The 24,559-nt window shown below is 34.9% G+C and overlaps 1 protein-coding gene across 1 annotated transcript in view; it reads left to right on the forward strand.

The window, feature by feature from the left end:
• Positions 1–24,559, forward strand: part of GRXCR1 (glutaredoxin and cysteine rich domain containing 1) — a 113,863-nt gene that overhangs the window by 87,656 nt on the left and 1,648 nt on the right. Inside the window, exon 3 of the mRNA XM_006922463.1 lies at positions 15,971–16,036. Within this exon, the coding sequence (XP_006922525.1) occupies positions 15,971–16,036 (66 nt within the window). The remainder of the gene's footprint in view (positions 1–15,970; positions 16,037–24,559) is intronic.

The raw sequence follows: 24,559 nt of genomic DNA on the forward strand, positions 1-24,559 counted from the left end.
TGAGGATTTTTACATCAATATTCATAAGAGATATCATAATGCCTTTGGTTTAGGAATCAGGGTAATGTCGGCCTCGTAAAATGAGCTTGGAATCTTCCCTTATCTTGAATTTTTTTGTGTTAATTCTTCTTTGAATGTTTGATGAAATTCACCCGTGAAGGCAAGTGGTCCAAGAATTTGTTTATTAGAAGTTTTTTGACTACTGATTCTATTTCATTAGTAATAATTGGTATATTCAGGTTTTCTGTTCCTTCTTGATTTAGTCTTGGAAGGTTATATGTTTCTAAAAATTTATTTATTTCTTCCAGATTGTTCAATTCATTGACATATAATTACTCATATTATTTTCCTATAATCTTTTGTATTACTGTGGTGTCAGTTTTCACTGTTTCTCTTTCATTTATAATTTTATTTATTTGTGTCCTCTCTCTCTTTTGTTTCTTAATGAGTCTGGTTAATGGTTTATCAATTTTGTTTAACTTTTCAGAGAAGCAGCCTTTGGTTTCATTGATTTTTGTATTGTATTTTTTAGATTCTATTTTATTAATTTCCACTCTAATTTTTATTATTTTCTTTTTTCTACTCACTTTGGGCTTTGTTTTTGGTTCTTTTTCTAGTTCCTTTAAGTGTAAGGTTAAATCTTTTATTCGAGATATTTTTTGTTTTTGTTTTTTGAGGTAGGCCTGTGGTGCTATGAATTTTCCTCTTAGGACTGCTTTCTCTGCATCCCACAGATTTTGAGTCGTTGTGTTTTCATATCTATATGTCTCAAGGTATCTTTTGATTTCTTCCTTGATCTCACTGTTAACTCATTTATTGTTTAGTAGCATGTTATTTAGTCTCCACATGTTTGTGTATTTTTTGTTTTGTTTTTCTTGTAATTGATTTTTAATTTCATGCCCTTTTGGTCAGAGAAGATGCTTGACATGATTTCAGTCTTCTTATATTTATTGATGGTTGTTTTGTGGCTAACATGTGGTCTATTATGAAAAATGTTCTATGCAGACTTGAAAAAGAATGTATATTCTGCTGCTTTCTAGAGAAATCCTCTAAAAATATCCATTAAATCAGTTTGGTCAAGTGTGTCATTTAAGGTCATTGTTTCCTTGTTGATTTTTCTGTCTGGAAGATCTATCCATTGGTGTCAATGGGGTGTTAAGGTCCTCTAATATGATTGTATTACTGTTGATCTCTCTCTTTATGTTGGTAAATATTTACTTTATTTATTTATGTGCTCCTATGTTGTATGCATAAATATTTACTAAGGTTATATCCTCTTGTTGGATTTATCCCTTTATCATCTTGTAATGTTTTTCTTTGTCTCTTATTTATAGCCTTTGCTTTATTTATTTATTTATGTTAATTAATTTATTTTTATGGTGACATTAGTTAATGAATCTAATAAGTTTCATCTGTACACTTTAACAGTAAGGCACATAAATATTTACAATGTATGTTCACCTCCCATTGTTAGATTGCTTTCTGTCATCACATATTTGATCTGCTTTACTCAGTCTATCTCCCCACTATCTGCATCCCATATCCTCTGGTAACTACTAGCCTATAATCCATGTCCATGAATTTCTGTTTGTTTGTCCTGTTTATTTGTTGTTTTTAGGTTTATATCCCACATATAAGGGATATAATGTGATTTTCAATTTTTTTCTATCTGGCTTATTTCACTTAGCATGATGATCTCGAGATCCATCCATGTTGTCGCAAATGGCAGTATTTCATCTCTTCTTATGGCTGAGTAATATTCCATTGCATATATGTACCACAGCTTCTTTAGCCAATCATCTATCGTAGGACATTTCAGTTGCTTCCATGTCCTGGCCACTGTGAATAATGCTGCTGTGAACCTCGGTGGAGATCCATCCATGTTGTCGCAAATGGCAGTATTTCATCTCTTCTTATGGCTGAGTAATATTCCATTGCATATATGTACCACAGCTTCTTTAGCCAATCATCTATCGTAGGACACTTCGGTTGCTTCCATATCCTGACCACTGTGAATAAAGCTGTTATGAACATCAATGTGAAAATATCCTTTTGGATATGGATTTTCAAGACTTTGGGATAAATACCCAGTAGAAGGATTGCTGGATTATATGGTAGATCAATTCTTAGTGTTTTGAGGAACCTCCATACTGTTTTCCGTAGTGGCTGTACCAATTTGCAGTCCCACCAGTAGTGTATGAGGGTTCCTAGTTCTCCGCATCCTCTCCAACATTTGTTATTACTTGTCCTGTTGATAATAGCTATTCTAACAGATGTGAGATGGTTTCTCATTGTGGTTTTGATTTGCATTTCCCTAATAGCTAGCGAAGTTGAGCATCTTTTCATATATTTGTTGGCCATTTGTATGTCTTGTAGGGAGAAGTGTCTGTTCAGGACCTCTGCCCGTTTTTTGAGTGGATCATTTGTTTTTTTGTTGTTGTTGAGTTGAATGAGCTCTTTGTATATTTTGGATATTAGGCACTTATTGGAGACATTGTATCCAGAGACTTTACTGTATTTGCTTATTGTTTCTAGTAGTGTTGTTGTAGAGTCTTTAGGGTTTTCTATATAGAGAACCATGTCATCCACAAATAGTGACAGTTTGACTTATTAGTTTTCTATTTGGATCTTTTATATCTTTCTCTTGTCAGATTGCACTTGCTAGGACCTCCAATGTTATATTGAATAACGGCGGCAATAGTGGATAGCCTTGCCTTGTTCTTGATCTTAGAGGAAAGATTTTTAGTTTTCCACCATTAAATACAATGTTGGCTGAAGGTTTGTCATACATGACCTTTATTATATTAAGACACTTTCCTTCTGTACTGATTTTGTGAAGTGTTTTGATCATAAATGGATGCTGTATCTTGTCGAAAGCTTTTTCTACATCTATTAATATGATCATATGATTCTTATTTTTTCATTTGTTTATGTGGTGTATCACATTAATTGATTTGCGTATGTTGAACCATCACTGTGCCCCTGGGATGAAGCCCACTTGATCCTGATATATAATCGTTTTAATATGTTACTATATTCGGTTCGCTAGTATCTTATTTATGATTTTTGCATCTGTGTTCATGAGAGATATTGATTAGTAATTTTCTTTTTTGTGTGTTATCTTATCCGGTTTTGGTATCAGAGTCATATTGGCCTTATATAAGTTGGGAAGTACTGCCTCCTCTTCGATTTTTTTGGAAGAGTTTGAGGAGAATAGGTATTAAATTTTCTTTGAATGTTTGGTGGAATTCACTTGTTAAACAATCTGGTCCTGGACTTTTACTTTTGGGTAGGTTTTTGATGATTGTTTCAATTTCCATACTGCTGGTCTGTCTATTTAGATTTTCCAGTTCTTCTTGATTCAGTCAAAGGTTTTATTTTTCTAAATGCTGGTCCATTTCTTCTAGGTTATTAAATTTGGCGTTATGTACTTTTTCACAGTATTCTTGTATGGTCCTTATATTTCTGTGGTGTCTGTCATAATTTCTCTTTTTTCTTCCCTGATTTTGTTTATTTGTGTTTTTTTTTTTCTTTGTTCTTTAGTGAGTCTAGCCAGGGGTTTGTCAATTTTATTAAACTTCTTAAAGAACCAGCTCTTTGTTGCCTTTGCTTTTTCTATTGTTTTGTTTGTTTGTTTATTTGTTTTCAATTTCATTTAATTCTGCTCTAATTTTGATTATTTCTTTCCTTTTGTTGACTTTAGGCTTCTTTTGTTCTTCCTTTTCTAGTTTTTAAGATGAAGCATTAGGTTGTTTATTTAGGCTCATTCTTGTTTTTGGAGATAGGCCTGTAATGATATGAACTTTTCTCTTAGGACTGCTTTTGCTGTGTCCCAAAAGTTTTAATACGTTGTGTCCTCATTCATTTCTATGATTATCATTCATTTCTATGTATCTTTTGATATCCCTTTTTATTTCTTCTCTGACCCAGTTATTCTTCAGTAGCATGTTGTTTAATCTCTATGTATTTGTGGTTCTTCCTGATTTCTTTTTGCATTTGATCTCTAGTTTTAAAGCATTATGATCAGAGAACGTGGTTTGTATGATTTCAACTCTCTTATATTTGTTGAGGCTATTCTGCATCCCAGTATGTTGTCAATCCTTGAGAATGTTCTATGTGCACTAGAGAAGAATGCATAAGCAGCTGTTTGGGGATGGAAGGCTCTCTATATATGTCAATTATGTTCAGTTGGTATAATGTGTCATTTAAGGATGTTATTTCTTTATTGATTTCCTGTTTGAGTGCTCTGTCCATATCCGACAGTGGGGTTTTTAGTTCCCCTACTACGATAATGTTTTGGTCTGTTTTTCCCTTTAGTTCTGTTAGTAATTGCCTTACATATTTCGGGACTTCCTTATTGGGAGCATATATATTAAGAAGTGTTATGTCTTCTTGGTACATGATTCTTTATCATTGTGAAGTATCCCTCAGTATCATTCTTGACCTTTTTTATTTTGAAGTCTATTTCATCCGATATTAATACTGGTACTCCTAGTTTTCTCTGAATGCCATTTTCTTGGAATATCATTTTCCACAGTTTTACTGTGAATCTATACTTGTCTTTGGAGCTGTGATGTGTCTCCTGGAGGCAGCATATGGTTGGGTTTGGTTTTTTGATCCATTCTGCAATATATGCCTTTTTATTGGAGAGTTCAGTCCATTTACATTTAGAGTGATTATTGAAATATGAGGTCTTCTTATAGCCATTTTATCTTTTGCGTTCTGGTAGTTCAGTGTTTCGATTGCATCCTTGTCCTTGTGTTTCTGTTTTCTTCATTTTGGTTGGTTTTTGTGGATTTTGCCTCTGATTCTTCTTGTTTTATGTTATATACTTCAGTTCTGAATCTTCTCTGTGTGGTTACCATTACAAATATGTAAGGATAGTTATATATATACAGTAGTCCATTTTCTTTTGTGTATGCCCCATCTCCATTCTCCTTTGTATATTTGGATCTTTGAAACTTTTTCTTTTCAGTCACTGATATCTCAATTTGTCCCTATGTATGCTGAATGTTCATTACTCTATTGCTAAAATAGCAATTCTCTTCTTAATGTTTAAGCTTATAATGCCTTGTTCTTAGTAAGGGTTGCACTCCTGATAGTTACCTTATTCCTAATTATGTATATTTTTTTGTCATTTTGTTTAGGTGAGCTGACCCCTTTAGTATTTCCTGTAGTGCTGGTCTCATAGTGGAGCATTCTCTCAAGTTTTGTATGTCTGGAAAGATCTTAATTTCTCTTTCATATGAAAAGGAGAGCTAGAATAATGTAAGATTACATTATTCTAAGCTAGTATTTCCTTTCACTTAATAGTTTTAATATTTGATTCCATTCCTTTCTGGCTTCTCGATTTGCACTGAGGATTCCAAGTATAATCTAATGGCTTTTCCTCTATAAGTTACCATTTCATTCTCCGTGGATACCCTGTGAATTCTGCCTTTATCATGATTTTTGATAACTTTAATCCAATGTGTCTTGGCGAAGGCTTTTTTCGATTGAGATAATTGGCTGTTCTGTCGACTTCTTGAATTCCAAGCTCCAGCTCATTCCTTAGATTTAGGAAATCTCATCAACTATCTGAAAATGCTTTCTAATCCCTTTTCTTTTTTCTTGCCTTTGATAATGCTCATTATTCTTATGTTTCCTCTTCTGATGGTATCAGTTAGTTCTTGAATTTCTCTTTCATTATTTTTCATTCTTTTGTTTCTCTCTTCTTCCTTCTGATTTATTTCTAGATTTCTGTCTTTGATATCACTAATATTTTCCTCCATTTGGTTAACTCTATTTCCCAAGCTAGCTAAATCATTTTTCAATTCTTGCAGTGTGTGTGTGTGTGTTTTTATCTCCAGAAGATCTATTTTGTTCTTTTTGATGGTTTTAATCCCCTTGCTCTGCTCATCCAGTTGTTTTTCAATTCTTGAAAGTGTTAATATGACTCGTTTTGAAACTCACTGAGTTTCTTTTTAGAAGTATCATCCTGATTTTTTTTGTCATTTAAGTCACATATTTCTATGTAAGTTTATTTTCTGGAGATTTTTCTCTTTCTTTCTGAGCTGCCTTGTCACCTTGGTTGTTTATGGTGTTTAATGTACTATTTCTCTGCCTGGGTATTAATGGAAGTATATTCTGCTTTTCTTCCAGAAAGATGATTTATTATATAAAGATCTCTCTTTAGCATTTTACAAAGAAAGCCCTTTTGTTTTGGTTTCTAGTAGGTGGTATCTAAGCCTTTTGGGTCCCTGCTTTATATAAAGCCTTAATAATGCTTTTTTTTTTCCCCCCTCTTATAGATGTTTAATCATGCTCACTCCTCTCGGTCTCAGTGTCTGTAAGCTAGAGACATTTTTGATAGCGTTTGCTCAGATTCTCCTGGGGCTCCGTGGCGTTCGGTTTCAGAGGGTATGGGGGGTGGGGTCCTCTGAGTTGGGGGTTGGGGGCTGCGGCTCAGCCTCACATTTTGCATCTGTGGCTGATAAAAATCAACTGTTGTTTCTCTGCCATCTCAGTTCTCTGCTTTCTGCCCTGATGACTGGCCATGCCACTGGCCATGTGGAGCTCACAGCACTGCCAGTTAGGACTGTTCAGAGAACTTGCTGCACCTTCACCCCTCCCCACCCTCCTACAGGGAACTCTGGTCGCTGAGTGAGGCAGCTTCTTTCTTTCTCCAGTCTATCGCCTAAAACCCGGGGTTCTGACTTGTGGTAGCTCTTATGCACAGATCCCATGCTCAGACGTGCTGGTGTGCAGTTTAGATTTTTGTTTTTGTTTAGTTTTAGATGTTTAGCTTATTGGTGTTTCAAGGGGAAAGATCTGGAGACATCTCTCACTCTGCTATGTTTCTCCAAACTCCTCCAGGTGTGTTGCTGCAGTTTTGAGGTTCCGAGATAAGTGATACGAGGGTTAGCAGCTGGAAGAAAATGTGGGGAGCTGTAGGCAACTGTGACACAGCTCTTTATTCCAGCAAGGGTACAGCCTAGCTTTTTTTTAAGTCTATTTTTTTCTAATATGAGTATTGCTACCCAACTTTTTTTTTTTTTTTAATTTTAATTTGTATGAGTAATTCATCTGTTTCACCTTCCCTGTCAGGGAGAGTCCTCATCTATGATAAAAATTGCTCGACTCCATCATATTTTTTCTAGCTTGTTAAAAGGTAAAAAGAGTAAGTATGGGATGATCAACTTGCTTTTAAGAATTTGGCCTGGAAGCTGTATACATTACTTCTCTCATCTCACTGGCAATGATTTTAATTTGTATGAGTAATTCATCTGTTTCACCTTCCCTGTCAGGGAGAGTCCTCATCTATGATAAAAATTGCTCGACTCCATCATATTTTTTCTAGCTTGTTAAAAGGTAAAAAGAGTAAGTATGGGATGATCAACTTGCTTTTAAGAATTTGGCCTGGAAGCTGTATACATTACTTCTCTCATCTCACTGGCAATGACTTAGTCACATAGCTATATCTGACAACATAGAAGTCTGGGAAAACAGTCTTTCACTATATGCTATAAATTTCAGAGGATGTTTTTACTAAAATGGAGAATGGGGAATGGATAGTGAAAGTAGAGCAGGGGTAATTAAGGTTCTTACCACACTATTAATAGAAGTAGAATAGTCTTAATAAGAAAAGGTCACTGCAGATGCTTTTAAAAGAGGAAACAGTCGACAATGAGTCTTTCAAAAAGAATGTTTGACTTAGGCTCAGTGGAAAATCCATTACTTCTATTAGTCTGCTGAAAATAACAACAAGAATAAACAAATATTATTCTTCTTTCCAAGACTCTATATGTGCCTGGCATTATGCTAAACACGTAATATGAATTAGCTCATTTATTTCTTACAACTCTACATGCTAGAGATATTTTTCTCTAGATTTTATAGCTTAGAAAACAGATTTTGAGGGACTAAGTAACTTGCTCAAGCTTATACACTAAATACATAGCAGAGACAGGATTTAATGTATGGCTGATTCCACAATTTTTACCCCAATGCCTTCCCAACATCTCTCTTGTTAGCTGCATGATTTACTTTCTTCCACCCTAGGATTACAGGAAGATTCTCATCCTCATTCTTTTGTTCCAAAGACTCATAATAAATGAACTGAAACAGGGATCAACCCTGATAGAATGATGGAAATCATCTAATTCATTGCCATTGCTTGCTGTGCTTCTTACTTTCTGATTTCCCTTCTAGATCTATTCTCTACCCTTTTCTGGTCTGCTCTAAGCCTCAGGAAAGCACATTTTACAGACGGCAGCACACAGATGCCTTTTCCCTCTGATTCTTAGTTCTTTCTCTGTGACTTTAGTCAGAGGGAGGTTAGAGCAGGACATCTGAGTAAGGCAGGAGAGAGAGGTTGGGGTATTTTTTTCTGTTCCCATAATCCTGAGGTGTAGTTTTGGCAGTCCCCAAGTTCCTCTCAGCCCCATTTTCAAGGCTACATTTTTGTGTAGTTCTGTGGTACAATACCATCCTCATGATCTTAAGACCTAGGGGTAGTAAAAGCTTCCAGTCTTGCCAGTCCCTGGGTGCCAAGCCTGTTGGTTTACTGAATGTTGTTCATACTTCCATAGATGAGGCCTTTATCAGGTCCATCTATAAATAATGATAAGTAAATAATAATTAATGTCATCTGTTTCCTGCTGGGATCCTGAAAGATGCATTGGGTTATCATCATGAGTTTAAAAAGAATCATTGTTAGACAATCCATGAATCTTTAGTGTTGCAGTACCTTATAAAAATGGGATATCTGTTTCATTTCATGATCATGAACTTCAGTATGCTACAGAGAACTCTTTCCAGGTGGCAACTAGGGGTGGAATCTTCAGTCTTTTGGTAATTTTACTAAGATGGTAATATGAAAGATAAAGTAAATTTTATTGAATGTATAAGCTGAAGTAATGAATCTTTATAACCTATCCATGTCTAAACATCCTTGGATCCCATCTGGAATTAAGGCCCATTCAAGGTGGAGCTTTCTCCTACTAATGCAATTTTAATTGATATTTTGATCAGCTAATTATATTTATCAATTATATTATTTTCACCATTTGATTTTACTCAAATATTTTTCCTGCAGAGTGGTTAAATATCCACATTGTCCCAGAAAAACAATCAATTCAATTTTCTTCAGCAATATTGGTCTACCCTAACTACCCTCAGTTTTTCACTCTTCAGAGAGCGCTAGCTGAAAGCTAGTTATATCTTCTGCAATAAAGAATACTTTAGCCATCGTATAACTTAGCTGAAAAGTTTTATGGTCTGAAAAGTCCTCACATTTCATACCAACTTTTCTTTTTAATAAGTCAGAAAATTGAATCTTTCATCACAGTATTTTACATGAAGCCCCTCCCCTTCACTTTATGGTGATATCATCCAATGACAATGTAGGACTTTTATAGATCTCCATTTACCTTTTATTAATTATTGGCTCTAGATAGAAAATGTTTGTGGAGAAATGCTTGACACTGATTCTAAGTTATAAATGCTCTCAGAGAGTTTAATAATAATAATAATAATAATAATAATAATAATAGTAATACAACTACTATTCAGTGAATTCCTATGTATTATTCATTGTTCTAGACTCATGTATCATCTCATGAAATTCTTGCAACACTGTAAACATTATTATACCCAATTTATAAATGAGGACACTGAGTCTTAAAGAATTTATGTTACTTGTCCAAGTTAATTTGTAAGCAGAGGTGTTAGAATTTATTCCAGAGTCTTATTTAAAAAACCTTTGCTGAGCTTAATCACTGCTTTCTAAAAATCAGTTTATGCAAAGAGAATTTTACGACACATGAGGCAGCAATCTTAAATCTATTAATAGAACAGTCTTCTGGTTTCTAGCTCAAACCCAATACATTTTTTTTTAACTTGGTGACTTCATATCACTCTTACATGATTTGATATTTATTAAAAACAAAAACAAAAACAAAAACAAGAGAGATAGCCTACTGCCATAGAGAAGAGAATAATCATCCCTATTTTGATGATATGGCTTTTCTTATTATTAAAAATCAGGATTGGGCTCCATGAGAAATTGTTTTTTACAGCTATACTGAAAAAAGTGGCTCAACATTAATTATATACAATTAAAATCACTTTCTTTGAAAGGCATTTTCTAACACCCAAAAGTCTGTATTACATAATTGCACAAAACAGTCAACTAGTTTAATTAAATTTGCAGTTAATTATTCCTGCCAGGGACACAAAAAAGCTATGCTCTTTAGAATGAGATTATCCACAGAAACTTTACTATGCCTTTTTAAGACATTGGTGGGATACTGCTGCATCTGCTTTGAGCATTTTTCAGGCCTAAGAATTTCAGGGCCTTCATGGAGTTTGTTCAGTCCTGGAGAAGATCAAAAGCTGACTCCTAAAGTAAATTTTGACTTTGTCAGTAGGTCTCAGGTGACCAGTATCCTCTGGTGGGCATGGCAGCCACAAGGACAAACGTTGAGCATATCCTTTGACAGCCTCATTTTCAGTGCTGGTTGAGCTCCTTGGATGCCAACCCTGTCATCTGCTCTCCTGGTTACACAGCAGAAGGTTCTTTAGCAGCCAACACTAGACAATCCTAGCCTCCTGGTCAGCATCAGAGAGTATAGCTTCCAGTGGTTTACTCTCCACTTCTCATCAAGTGTCCAAATGAGAGAAGTGAGGATTAGGGGTGATCGCTTGCACAGCGTTCATCCCTTTCATTCCTCTAGGTATCTGGCATTCTATCATCAAATCGTATTAGCTTCATCCCTTGCAGATTTACCTTCACCAAAATGCATTTGATTCATGAGCTTCCTTGGTTTTTCCTTTCTAAATCAGCAGTCATTTCAAAAAACAGCCATTTGGAATTTAAAGATGCATTTACTACAAAAGGGCTGAAGATATAAATACAGCAAATACTTACATATATACATATCTATAGTGTACCACACAAAGTGCTCAGTCCTTGAAGAAATTGTAGTCCCTGTAATCACCACTGGGGCTTGCTGTGCAGTGAGGCAAAATGTGATCCGAGAGCACAGAGGAGGAAATGACTCATTTTTGTCTGAGAAAATTAAAGAAACTTTATTGAGAAGATAATATTTCATTTGGATTTGGAAGCCTGTGTAGGAGTTTTATAGGAAAAGATGGTTGGGAGGATAGAAGAAAATTTGGGCAAAGGATGGAGCATGTTTAAAGGAGTATTATCTCATGGAAGAACCAGGAGAAGTAGAGAAATTCAGAGTATTAGGAGCATATAATATTAAAGGACAGGGCTGAAAAGATCGATACAGCCAGATAGTGAGGGCCTTTGTAGATTACGCTAAGGAGTTTGGGTTTCATCCCAGTCACTAGAAGATATTCCAGAGAGAAATAAATGATAGAAAAGCTGTTCAGTGAGAGAGAAAAGGAGCTTTGTTGAAACTAGGAGGATAGATGAAAACCTGTACTGTTTGATTCAAGAGGCAATTCTTTGATGGCATTTATTTGTAGATTATATTTTTATGGTTAATTAAAAAGCAAGAGCATTATTTATTATATCAGCCAGTTCATCTAAACTCTTATGTAAAGCATTGCATTGTTGAACTACTCTGCTAAGAAAAACTTTGTTTCAACTGAGGAGCTGGTTCAGAATTAAATTTAAAGCTCAGTCATTGAGATCATTTTGAGATTTATTTAGGACATTTTCTATGCCCTCATTTCTTATTCAAATTTTACTGCATTATATCATTGTGTGGATCTTTGACTGCAAGCTGCTTTCTTAGAAAAATGAAGTTGTGTATAAATAAATGCAAGTAAAAAGAAAATAATATCTATAATATATATGCATACAAATAGTTAAAATGTGCTTATTTTTGGTTAGTGAGAACATTTTTCTAGTTCTAGACCTCTCAGAAATATCAGATCAATAGTTTTCAAACAAGGTATTCCATGTGGAAACTAGAGCTTAATTATCAACACGGAGACATATTGGCATGGAGATAGCTAAAATCCGTATGTTTGATTTTAAATAATTTTTGAGAAAAAAGTACTTAAATGTTTACATTTGTTTATTTTGTTTATTTATTTTTAATAATGGTGTTTGCAAACTTTCGACCTAACAACTCTTCCCAGAAATCTAGAAGAATGTGTTAAATATAAGCTGGTTTATACCAATCTATTATGTCTTTCAGCTTATTTGAAAAATAGACTGCTATATTATACTATGGCCTGGAATCTTACCTATGTTTCCTCCAGGGCACTGATCCAAAACACTATGCAAAATATAATAGGAAGTTTTGTTTTCTTATTTTAAATGATAGGAAGGTGACTGAAAAGGGTCATGTACATATACTATTTGGTAACCTTATTGCTCTAATTAATTTCCTTTCCTCATTCTGTCTATGTGCTCAGTTAATATTTTTCTTAAAGATTATTTAATCATTACTTTATGGAGAGAGCTTGCCTTAACCTTCATGACTAGGTTAAATTCACCTTGTTATATGCTTTTATAGCATTTTTGTACAAATGCCTCTTTTGTAGTATATATGACAGTTATAAGTTTACATTCATTTATATGATCTTTTGTTGACATCTGTCCCCTTCAAAAGACTATAGTCCCTAGGGAGCCTTTTAAATCTTATTGTTATATCTTTTACACTTAGCATATGCTTAACCCATAATGGGGGCTCAAAATAATGTTGACTTTGGAAATGAATGGATGGACATATGTATAATGCATACAGTGGCACACTTTGCACATTCATGGATCAGAAATGATGGATAAATGTTCTGGCAGTCCTAGTCAGCAGGGGACTAATTTTTTTCCACCTTTTTCTTGTTCTTTGAGGGTATAAGTCTTTTCTTTTGTGATCCATATATGAGAAAAGATCATGCAGACTGTCTTATCTTTGTTTAAGATGCTTTTTACATGTAAAATAAATTGGCTGTTCACATGTCACAGCTCACTGCTCAGAATTTTAAGGTGGGAAGTATTGACTGAGAGGAGAGCTATTTTAATGTATTGAAGGATAATGAAAAAAGTCCTTTCCTGGCACATGCAACATATTAGAAATAGCTGAATGGTCATGGTACTGAGATTTAAGAAAAGAACTGGGATGTTCTGTAGCTTCTCTGGCACATCTATTGTGTTTGGAGTCATTGTGATGAAAACTTTTATTCATCTGACCTTCTTGGGCACCTACTCAACAGTGAGTCCTAACCACAGCCTGTCACGTTCCCTAGACTAGGAGTTACATATACCATTTTTTTCATGATACAGTTATGTTATATCAAAGGCAGTGTGCATGACACAATGGAAAGAGTATAGATTTTTGAAGTTAGTGTGCCTGAATTCTAGATCTGGCGGGCTTTATATAGATGAACTGATAGGCTCTGGACATATTTCTTATTTTCTTCAAATTTAGTTTCTTCATTTCAAAAATTTTGATAATAACACTTACTTTGCACCAATGATTAAAAGAGCGAATGTATGTAAAACATTTAACATGTCGTTATTGTCATTGTTTGCAGGATTATATTAATTTTTTAGAAAAAAATAATTATAAATTAATTGAAAAATATACTAGTAATTTTTCATATGTATCTTGGAAGTCTTGATAAACTATGCCAGAAAATAGAATGCTTAATTGAATGTGGAGCTATATTTAAAAACTATGAAACTCATATCTGACATCCTTAGTCAAATACCATCCAGGCAAAGGGTGGAAGCCATGCTGAGTAGCAACATTTGAGAGAGGGACGTGGGAGAGTAGCCCCCAGGTCTCTGTTACAGAGCAAAGTTTTCCTACTTTAAGCACTTGGTACGCCACCTGTGGGCTAGCCACCCAGGTGTCATGAGGAGCAAAGACTATCCTGCCTCTAGGTACATTGCTTCCAGTGGGCAAAGTCTGCATTTCTCCTGAAAAGTGGACTCTACTTCCATAGTAGTGATGATGCTAGAATTATTTGACTGAAGCCCAGCAAATTTTATGCATTTAAGGGTAACAAGATAATCCTTTCCTGTCCTTTGCATTCCATCCTAAACAACTGAGTAAAACAAACTGACTGCTAAGATAAGAGCTAGGAAGCAGATGTGTGATAGCTTCTCTGGTACATTCATTTTGTTTGGAGCCATTGCAGCGCATTTTCTTTCACTGAAAAAAAATGACTCATATCTTCTCCTTAATGCTTTAGTTCATGTGCCAAATTCCCCAGAGACTTTTCCCATTAAAAAAATAACATGTAACATGTAACGTGGTTCCATAGTGTAGCGGTTAGCACATCTGATTTACACACAGAAGGTCCTGGGTTCACTCCCCTGTGGAGCCACGGTCCATGATCTACGGCCATGCCACCCTGAACAAGCCTGATGTCTGATCTTGGAAGCTAAGCAGGGTCGGGACTGGTTAATAGTTAGATGGGAAGACCAGGTACTGTAGGTATAAATAATAATAATAAATAAATAAATAGCATGTAGCAAAAGATATTACTATGTTTTAGACTTTAATGTTTTATTTGGTGCTTTTGTGTCATGTCTATATTCCTGACAAAAGTACCGACAAATAAAAGAATACAACTGTGTCATAGAGCTATATATATTCTCTGTAGCTCTGTGTATTCACTCATAATGCTTTTTAATATATCAAGTTGACATTTCTGATTGTTATTAAAATAACATAAATTATATAAGACAAATTGAAGTAAAATGAAACCCAGAACTAATGGCTCCTATATGATGACAAGAATTGCCTACCCTATTTTAGAAAGCTCACCTAAACCTCAAGGTCCAGATCAAATGCCACCAAGCTCAGAAATCCTTCTCTACCCTCAATAAACAGATCTTTATCCCCCTCCCTGCCCCTTGTGATTTCCTAGCTCATCTTTTTTTTTTTTTTCTGCATCATTCATTTGGCACTCATTTTCCATTCCACACTGTCGGTTACTTTGTTTTGTGTTTACGAAAAAGTATATTGTAACATGCTTAAGAACTAGGACCTTTTTTATTTTTTAACCAAGTCTTTGTGTTTTCTATCCTGCTCAGCACAAATAGTAATATAAAAATTATTTATTGTGTGATGACATTTCTCCCTGTATTTTTGATTAATCAACAGTGGATTCAGTATTCTGTGCTGGGGATATGATGTGAACGAGGCAAATGTGGTCTTTGCCTTTGATTAGAAATAATTACGCCAAGTTTTCCTTCTTCCTCCTTCTATGACTATACATTGGGAAGTAGAATGGGAGAATGTAAGAGATTGGAAAGGAAAGGAAAATGTGGTAGTTAGGAGAAACAGGAGTTTGTTGGAAAGTGCATATATAGCCCCCATTCTCATTTTCACAGTGAAGTTTTAGAAGTTAAAAGCATTAGTTCTGGAGTAAGTCCCCTGCCTGTATTCAAATTCCCACTCTCCTGCCTTTCTGGGTGACCTGGAAATAATTTAATCTCACTGAGGCTCAATTTCTATTAATAGAGTCTGCCACATCAAATTAAGTAATGCTGGGTGCTGAGCTGACAGTGTGTGCTTAATCATTGTTGGTGATTTTTAATCTTATTATTATTTTTAGTTTCTGTTATCTTTACATGCATGACTCTAAGGAAGGCCATGTCCAGGACTGTTTGAAATAGGGCAAAGACAGCCCAGCCTGGGAATTTGCTCAAAGACTTCCTTTTTCAGATGGTATAGCTGGCTTCAGGCTTCCTGGACAACTCTGAAGGGTATGAGGGAACCTTTCATATCTGGATTTAATATGACAATTGTGGGCTTTCTGATGCTCACTTCCTGCTGGCAGTCCTCTTGCCATAGTAAGCCTTACTAGATGGGAGAATATGTGAAAGAGAAGAGAATTTCTTTTCCTCTTTGACCTCTTGGTTGTAAGTTTACATAGATCTGAAGGAAAGAATCGTGTTCAGTATTTTGCGGGTTAAACTTTCCTAGTTAAAACTTCGTTTTCTCCAATACTAACAAAAAGGATTTTCTCCCCCCTCCTACCCTCTCGTTAATAGGGTGCTGAGAAAATTTTGTCAATGAATGAATCAGGGGAACTGCAAGACCTCTTAACCAAAATTGAGGTAATTGTGCTTTTAGCAATTTATTTTTAGTAATAAAAATGTTAAACACATTCTGATTGTAAATGAATTTTCCTAATTGAATTTTTCCCATGTTTTTACAAATCTGTAATGGGATATATGTTGCAGTTTTCATTTGATGTCACCTGCCTTTAAGTTTGCTCCAGGTAGAGTGACTTTAGTTGTAGCTTCAACAACTTCATAGTATTAGATAAAAATTCCAGTCTGCTTTATTAGAGTCCAATTCTCTGTAATAGAGTCGATGTTGATTAGGTGTTTCAAGGTGTTTAAATAAATTAGGTGTTTAAATAAATCAGTTGTCTTGAAACACATTAAAATTTTTTTATTTAAATTATTCTATTTTTCAATTTATTTCAAATCAGTTATCTTGAAACATTATAAATTTTTTATTTAAATTATTCTATTTTTCTTGTGGACCAGCTCATCTTTTCTAAAGATTGCAGAAGTTATTTGTCCAAAAGTGCACATTTTAATTTTGTTTCTATACTAATAATTTAAGCATCAGAAAAATAGTTTTTCAGATATACAATGTACCTCATTAATATGCAGCCAATAAGTCCTTAATACCTCTCTGCTAAGCTGTATTTTATCAGTATATTTCTCTCTGTATGTACGAAGATCATGTATTTTATTGTCCAAACTAGGACAGTTTGAAAGTAAAAGGAGTACATTAATAATTATTCTGGAACAGCAAACATGAATCAGGATATTCCCGGGTAAACTAGGCAATCTGGTTACATAGCATCTATATGTCCCTACAAGCTCTTCATGATTTAGTCTCCTTTGCTGGTCTTGTTTCCGATTCTCTACCATTCCTTCCACTTCAGTTGGAAGAAAGAACTCTTTGTGGTTTGTTGCTACCATTTTTTTGTGCAAGCTGTTCTGTCTGCCTAGGATACCATTGTTCCAATTCCCCATTTTTCTCTACCATCTCTGAGGCCTGTGTGCAGTATTACTTCTTCCTCAAGTCATTCCTGATCTCTCCCACCTCTGAATTCCTGTAACCCTCTTTCTGTTGGGTGCTTATCAAAGTCTTTCGAATTTTGTATTTTTTAGGGTATTTGTTTCATGTCCCAAATGAACTATATGCTCCTTGGTTTTAGACTTCATATTTTATTCAATTTTAACCTTGCCCAGAAAGACAAACACAATGAGGGCGTGCACATGATAGTCTAAAACTCCTTCATGTTGAAATCTGTATGGATGGAGTTATTTCTTTCTTTTTGTACCTATATTCCAATCCTACTATTTTGGGTTAATGTGTATCTTTCTATTTAAGTGATTTAACTTGGTTAACGTATTGCTATTTTATGTGCACATTTTTAATTTATGTAAATGGTATCATAGAATATATCTAATTTTGTTTCAAATTATTTTCTCTAGGCACTGTTTTTAGGTAACAGCTATATTGCTATGTGAACATTTAACTATTTCTTCTAACTGCTGTATAGTTCTCATGATAACACTGCTCAATAGAAATTTCTTTGATGATGGAGATATTTTGTATCAGTTCTACCCAAAATAGTAGCCACTGGCTGCATGTGGCTATTGAGCACTTAAAGTGTGGCTAACATGACTGAGGACCTAAATTTTTAATTTTATTTATTTATTTTTACTTAAATTTAAATTCAAATAGCCACATGTGGCTAGTGGCTCCTATTTTGGACAGTGCAACTCCATGAAGCCCACCCACTGTTTTTTACCTACCTACTTTTCCACTGATGGACATTCAGCTGTCCTCCACCTCCTTCTACCAAACAAATAGTGCTGCAAGGAACAGTGTTGAATATGTTTTTTATGGATTTCTCTAGAAGTAGAAATTGCTGGGTCAGAGCTTATGCATATACTTAGTTTTCCAGGAAGTGCCAGGTAGCTGTCCAGAAGGGTTGCACCACTCAACACTCCATCTTAGAGAGAAAGAGATTTAGCATGTTCCCATATTCCTGACAATTATGTTACATTGTTCTCTAATTTACTGTTGTCTAATTTTTACCATGGTAGTAGGTATAAAGATATATTGTTTTACTGATTTCCATTTTTATGATTACAATTGAGTTTGGACATTTCATTGTATGCTTGTTAGATTTTTACTGATTCTTCTTCTGTAAATTGTGTATTCTTAGAGCTTGCTCATTACATGTCTGGAAATGCCTTTTTCTTGATTTTCAGAAGGTCTTTCTATATTCTACATATTAATTGTTTTGTTGATTTTAGTCATCACAATATTTCCTTTTGGCTTCTTTTGGCTTCTTTCATGGTGTTAGTCACCCAATGGAAATCCTGTAATATAGTCAAAGCCATCATTATTTTTTAATATTTTGTGCTTTCAAACTTGTATTACATCTAGGTCATATAAAATCCAATTTCATTTTATTACATATGGTAGACTAACTTCCTAACATCATCTACTAAATAATCTATTATTTCTTTATTGCTTTGTTGTGCCAATTTTATATTATAGTAAATCCTCATATATACCTGGGTCTTTTTCTGAGCTCTCTAATAAGTTTCTTGTTGTACCAATATCATACTATATTTATTGTTGTGGTTTAGTAGCAACTTGTAGATTCTTATAGGATGAACTCTTTCATTAATCTTTTTAAAGATTGATTATTGACTTAGCTATTTATGGACTTTTATTCCTTTGAGTCTATAACTCTTTAATTTTGCAACTTGATTACCACCACCATGCTATATTAACCTACCTTTCTCTCTTTCTCAGCTAAAATAATTTTGGAAAGAAGATTTTATTCTCTCATTAAGTCTGACTCCATTTTCCCAATGCCCTAAATAAGGCACAAACATTTAAGACTATTCTTAATGTTGAAAAGAATGGCATGATACTGGCTTCTAATGTTATAGGAGTTGCAAAGTGCTATAACTCTGTTGGGCTGATTTGCCCATATAACAAAACCGTTAAGAGAATTTGAAGGCATCCAAAAAAGCCCTGAACTCTGTCTGTGAACGGGACTGGCATTTAAGGCAAACTAATCCAAGTCAAGAGACTGGCTCTGGAGAATCATTTGGAGGAGCCAAGCAAAGTGGAAAAGGGATGTAAGACTCAGATCCATTCCATTCTTCTGGTTAGCTTTTGGCAATGGAACAGGAGTTAAATATTTATGAGGTAGAAAACAATGGAGTCCTTACTATGTAGCAAGTAATATTCTTGGTATTTTGTGTAATAAGTAATTGAAACCTCACAATAACTCTGCAAGGTGGGTTCTTTTATTATCCCTATTTTATAGACAAGGGAATGGAGGCACCGAGGAGTAAATCATTTGCTCAAGATCCTACAGACAGTGTTTGGTTCATGATTCTAACCAGCCTGGCTCCAAAGCCCATGATCTTAATCATGGATTTTTGCTGCCATCATCCTTGAATTAAGTGGCATGTTGTTGTCTGGGAAATCTGACCATATATGGCAGGCCTCAAGGCCCAGGTGAGAAGTTTACTGTGAGGTAGGCAGAGCATTAGGTCCAGGGAACAAACTGAGTTTTAGAACTGGGCTCTGATGTTAGTGGGGCATCATGGAAGGTGGGCAAATTGGTGATAACTTTAGAGAGATACCATACAGATCCTACCAAATTCTAATTTGCTGTTACTTGAGTGCTATATAGTAGGTTATGATTGCCTTGCTCCTCGTAATTCAGGCCCCAGTTTTCAGCAGTTATCCTAGACAATAGTAAGGAAAAAGGTTAGCAGTTGCAGTTGAGCCATCAGAAGGGTTGTCAGCAAATAATTTCAAGTTTTCTAATCCAAAGATCTTAGCATACATCTTGCCCAAGTGAAAATTGCTCTGGGAAGCTGAGTGGGTCTGATTTTTTGATGAAGATTGTCAGTGGCCTCAAACATGAGGAGCTGGCCAAAGGCAGCAGAAACAAGTGAAATATAGCAATAGTTGGTATGAGATGATTTTGATAAGGCTAGCTGCCTCAATGGAGGCTCTGTTCTTGAGACAGTTTGCAAGGGATTCTCTCAATAGAATATGAATCCCATGTAGACACAGATTCCTGTCTATTTTGTTCTGTTCGTTACCTATAATGCCTGGAACAAGGACTGGCAAATAATGAGTACTAAATAAATATTTTTGAAATAAGTACTTTTTCACCCAAGGTTTTTTTTTTATTTTGTTTTGTTTTGTTTGAGAAGGCAAAGCAGTTAATTGATGAAAAAGAAGATAAAAATCATTATTTTATGTAAAGGAGTGTTGGGTGAAAAGGATGAATAAAAAATTATTTTTGGTAAAATTTATTTATATTTATGTATTTATTTATATTAATAAACAAGCTAAAGATTAGAAGCAAAGAGGGGAGCAAGGATTTCCCTAAAGCAATAACCAAGACAAATGGCTGATCTGGCTGATCTTGCTGGTGTTCACCCAGAGGAAACAGAGGAACCTGAGATGTATTAACGAACATCTTGTTATGGCAGGTACTGGATTGAAGTTCTCAGATGGTAGAGAAGCTGTAAGTAAGCTTTTGCCTTGCTATTTTTTTAAGGATATGAGCAAACATTTTGCTGCCATTTCTAGTGAGATTGCCAACAGTGTCCAGTTTTTGCACTAATTATTCCCTGAGGGCTAATGACTACTTATTTGTTGTTCATGCGGAACAGAGGTAAGATGCCCAGCTGCACAGTGAGGCTTTCTGTATAGGGCTTTGGAGCTGACTGTACAAGGCTTTGTAGCTGTCAGAGTTTGTCCTGACCCATTCTGGATGACGGCCCCTCAATGAGCGGATGGCTACAGCATATTCAGAGACTACAGCCTTAGAGAACCACCTACCCACTGGGGAAATCTAGCCATGCGCTCAGTCTGCCTCTCTCTGAAATATAAATATCTATTTAAGTAGTTTTATGGCAGTCCATCTCATTGGGTTCAAGAATCAGATTCATACATTCAGGCTTATACATTTAGTATCGTAAGCTACAAATTTCTTATGTATCTGCATTTTGTTCAGTGTCTTCTTTGCAAATTCTGCAAACTTGAGGGTGCTAGGAACTCTAATTATCAAGTAAGATTTTGTTTATTAGCAGCTTGTTCAGACAGAGAGATGTTTATTAGGCTCTTAGCAAGCATTTGCTGAATTAAATTGCTGAATATAGTTTAAAACAGAATATACAGACAAAGCTGAACATCCAGAGATGATTATATATTGTGTGCACTCTTTGACAGTTTGTTATGTGAATTAAGTCTGCTTTATATACAATCTGGATGATGGGATTTATGGTTACAGAAACTCAGATAATTTCCTTACTCTTTGGTAGAATACTTAATAAGAGACTTTCAAGCTCTTTTGGAATAGGATTAGATGATCCGAGGTTAAGAATAAGAAGTACATTTATTTCCTGATCTTGAAGAAGACACTGAAGATTTTTGATCTTAGCATCCTAGTTCTATATTAACAGAAAAAACTCTATATTTCTGAAATTTGAGTTTTTGCTACAAAGAAATACATTTGATTATCATTTATTAAGTCCACCCTTATATCCTTGTCTCTTGGACCTTTGTTAAAGATTTGGAAGTTATTGGGTGCTTCAGTGCAGATGGATGCAGTATGAAGTGGACCTATTCAAAGCTTTAAGAGTGAGGCTAAGAGCTATTATTAAGAGAACAAGGATCTGGTTCACTGCTATATTCCAATGTCTTGTGCAGTGCCTAGCAAGGGGACACTCACTAAATATTTGTGGGATGAATGAATAAGGCTTGACCACTGAGTATTTTTAAGAAATCCTTCACCAAGAATATGTGAAGAAAGAGATGAAAAGGAGGATAATTTTTCATTCCTTTTTTTTTTCTTGAATTCCACTCCAAGGAGGAATGCCTCAACATAAACTGCTAGCAGAGGAACAATATTCTATAGATTTAGTCCTCAGTGTGCTATTCTCAACCAAGTCTGCATGGCTTCTCATTTTGCCAGGCACCAGGACACTGAAGAGCTACCCTAGATTCCTTAGTTGCTTGAAGGTCAAAGTTCTGTAGTTGACCTCTTCATTGAAATTAGAAGTCTGCTTTGCTGCTAATAATAATGACTATTGTTAACTTGTTATTCCTCCTTTCTCCACACCGGAACTTTATCTGAGTTTTGGGGAATTCCTTAGCTCATTTTGCATTTTGCCCTGGGGAAAAACTATCTATGAAAGTGTTGTAGTTAGGACACAGGAGTGTTTAATACAAGCCAGCTTTTTTTTCTTTGTAAGGAATCTTTAAGCTAGAACCAGAGTTCCAGTGTAACAAAAGTACTCTTTGAAGGAGATGGCTAGAAATGACTGAATCGTTTATTTTTATTTGAAAAATAAACGAAGTAGATTATACTGAATGATGTAACTGAAATGAGATTCTTAGAGGCTAATGGATCAGTGGAAGAGCTTTAGTGGGTGGCCTCAAGACCCATTCCCACTCCACCCTCAACTCTGCTTTAGTCACAGCATTTATCCTCTTCACTGTTTTACATTTGGGAATCCTACATAATATATTATTTGGGAAACAAATGGATGTAAATAAAAGTTGAAACTACTGTTGAAGAGGGAAGACCATGTATGTGCTCTTGAAGAGAGTTCTCCAATACCCAGTTTTCTAATTCCCCTGTGACCTGAACATTTTCTTTACCCATTAAAAGGCTTGTTTCCTTATTTGTAAAATGAGGTAGGCTTTATTATATCAGGTTGATGTAAGAATTGGGGATAGACTCTATAGGTTCTGTAAGCCATCCTTTTCCTTTCCCAAATTTATAGCTGAAACAGTTAATTTTTTTTTCTTGAGAATGAAAGTAGCCTCGTAATCTTTCCAACACTGTGCTCCAAGACATCAGCATTTACACATGAATTAAACACATTTGTTCTCCCTTTCTTACTGGGGAAACACCTTAAACCAGAAGACAAGTACAGAAGTGGTGTTTAAATAAAATGACTGTAAGAATGGTGTAAAATAGCTGCGTTATATGACCACAAGCAATTTAGCTTGAGGTAACAGTTAATAAAAATCCCTTCACATAGGATTTATTAATAAAATAATAACTAACAATGAGTACCCTTATTGAATAGTTACTATGTGCTAGGCAATATTCTATTCATTCTACATGAATTAATTCATCAAATCCTATTTATAACCCTTTGAGTAAAAAAGATAGATCTTATAACAGCATTGTATGAATTCCGATGACATTATTTTAGAACAGCCTTTGGTCCATTTGTGATTCTCTTTAAAAATGACAATTTAGCTTTTAGTATTTATATGTTAATTTTAAGAAATTTATTTGTTCAGACTTGTGGATAAACTATTAAGAAACAGCAGACTCTTGGTATTTTGGCCCTTTGAAAGTAATCTATGTCAGTTCTATTGCAGGCTGAAGTTGTAAAATAATTTTTAATTTTGTCGAGTTACCAGTTTGAATTCTGTGTGCTATGAGCCTAGTGTTTGCAGTGTGTGACCTACCTTGTGAATGAGCCTAGGAATTGCCTAACACTCAAAATCATTCCAGTTTTGTTGTTCTTTGTTTGTCATCACAAATATCTTTTATGGGAAAACCATATGCTATTCAAGAATTTGGTCATTCACAGATGTTTTGAGTTATAGCAGGAGTTAATATTTGGCCAGTGTGCACAGGTGCAGCTGTACTAGTTATTGAAAATATTGAAAAATGTTTGTACTGATTGTTAAAGTAATTTATACTGGTTGGTAAATAGCTGCTGTCACAAGACTCCCAAGCATCTCTCCTCTTCCCTGTTAGCAGCTCTCCTATAAGGGTTGTAAGATAAAATATAGGATGCTGACTTACATTAAACCTCAGATAAATTATGAGTAAGTTTTTAGTTTAAGTATGTCCCATGAAATATTTGGCATGTACTTATTCAAAATATTATTAGTTTTCTATCGAAATTCAAGCATAACTGGGCATCCCATATATTTATTTCCAAAGTTTGACAATCCTGTTTTACTTGGAATCCAGATGTATTCACAATCCAGCACTAATGAATGAGTATGAACTCTGGGGTGCTGCAGATCCTTTCTCTGGGACCTAGGCCAGTCCAGCATCTGTTCTAAGTGGTGCTCTTGCTGTGCAAGTCATTAAATATTTTTTAATACGACATTCTGGCATAGCTCTAGTAAAAGTCAAAATCTATTTACTTTATCATATTCTTTCTAAAATTTGATGAATACACCATTACTTAATAGTTTTCTTATATTCTCTTTTAAACTATACTTTTTTCCATCATTGGGTTTACTTTTACTCAAAGTTTTTTTTCTAAAGATATTTTAATATTATGAAAAATTATAAGTCCAATATACCATTTTCTGGAGTCAATTCTTGCACAAAGAAATAACAAAAACCATCTACAAAGTAACTGAATTTCCACACACGCTAAAACTTTTTTGAAGAGCTTTGAGTCTCTACAGACTTGACAAAGTTCCTTGCTTGTGTCATTCATATTGGCAGCCATTACTTTCCATCAAAGTAATTCTCTGCCACTAAAAATGAGATATTACATAGATTTTGTCATCTTGAT

This window comes from Pteropus alecto, unplaced genomic scaffold (assembly GCF_000325575.1).
Source record: "Pteropus alecto unplaced genomic scaffold, ASM32557v1 scaffold57, whole genome shotgun sequence".
In the NCBI taxonomy this organism is placed as follows: domain Eukaryota; kingdom Metazoa; phylum Chordata; class Mammalia; order Chiroptera; family Pteropodidae; genus Pteropus; species Pteropus alecto.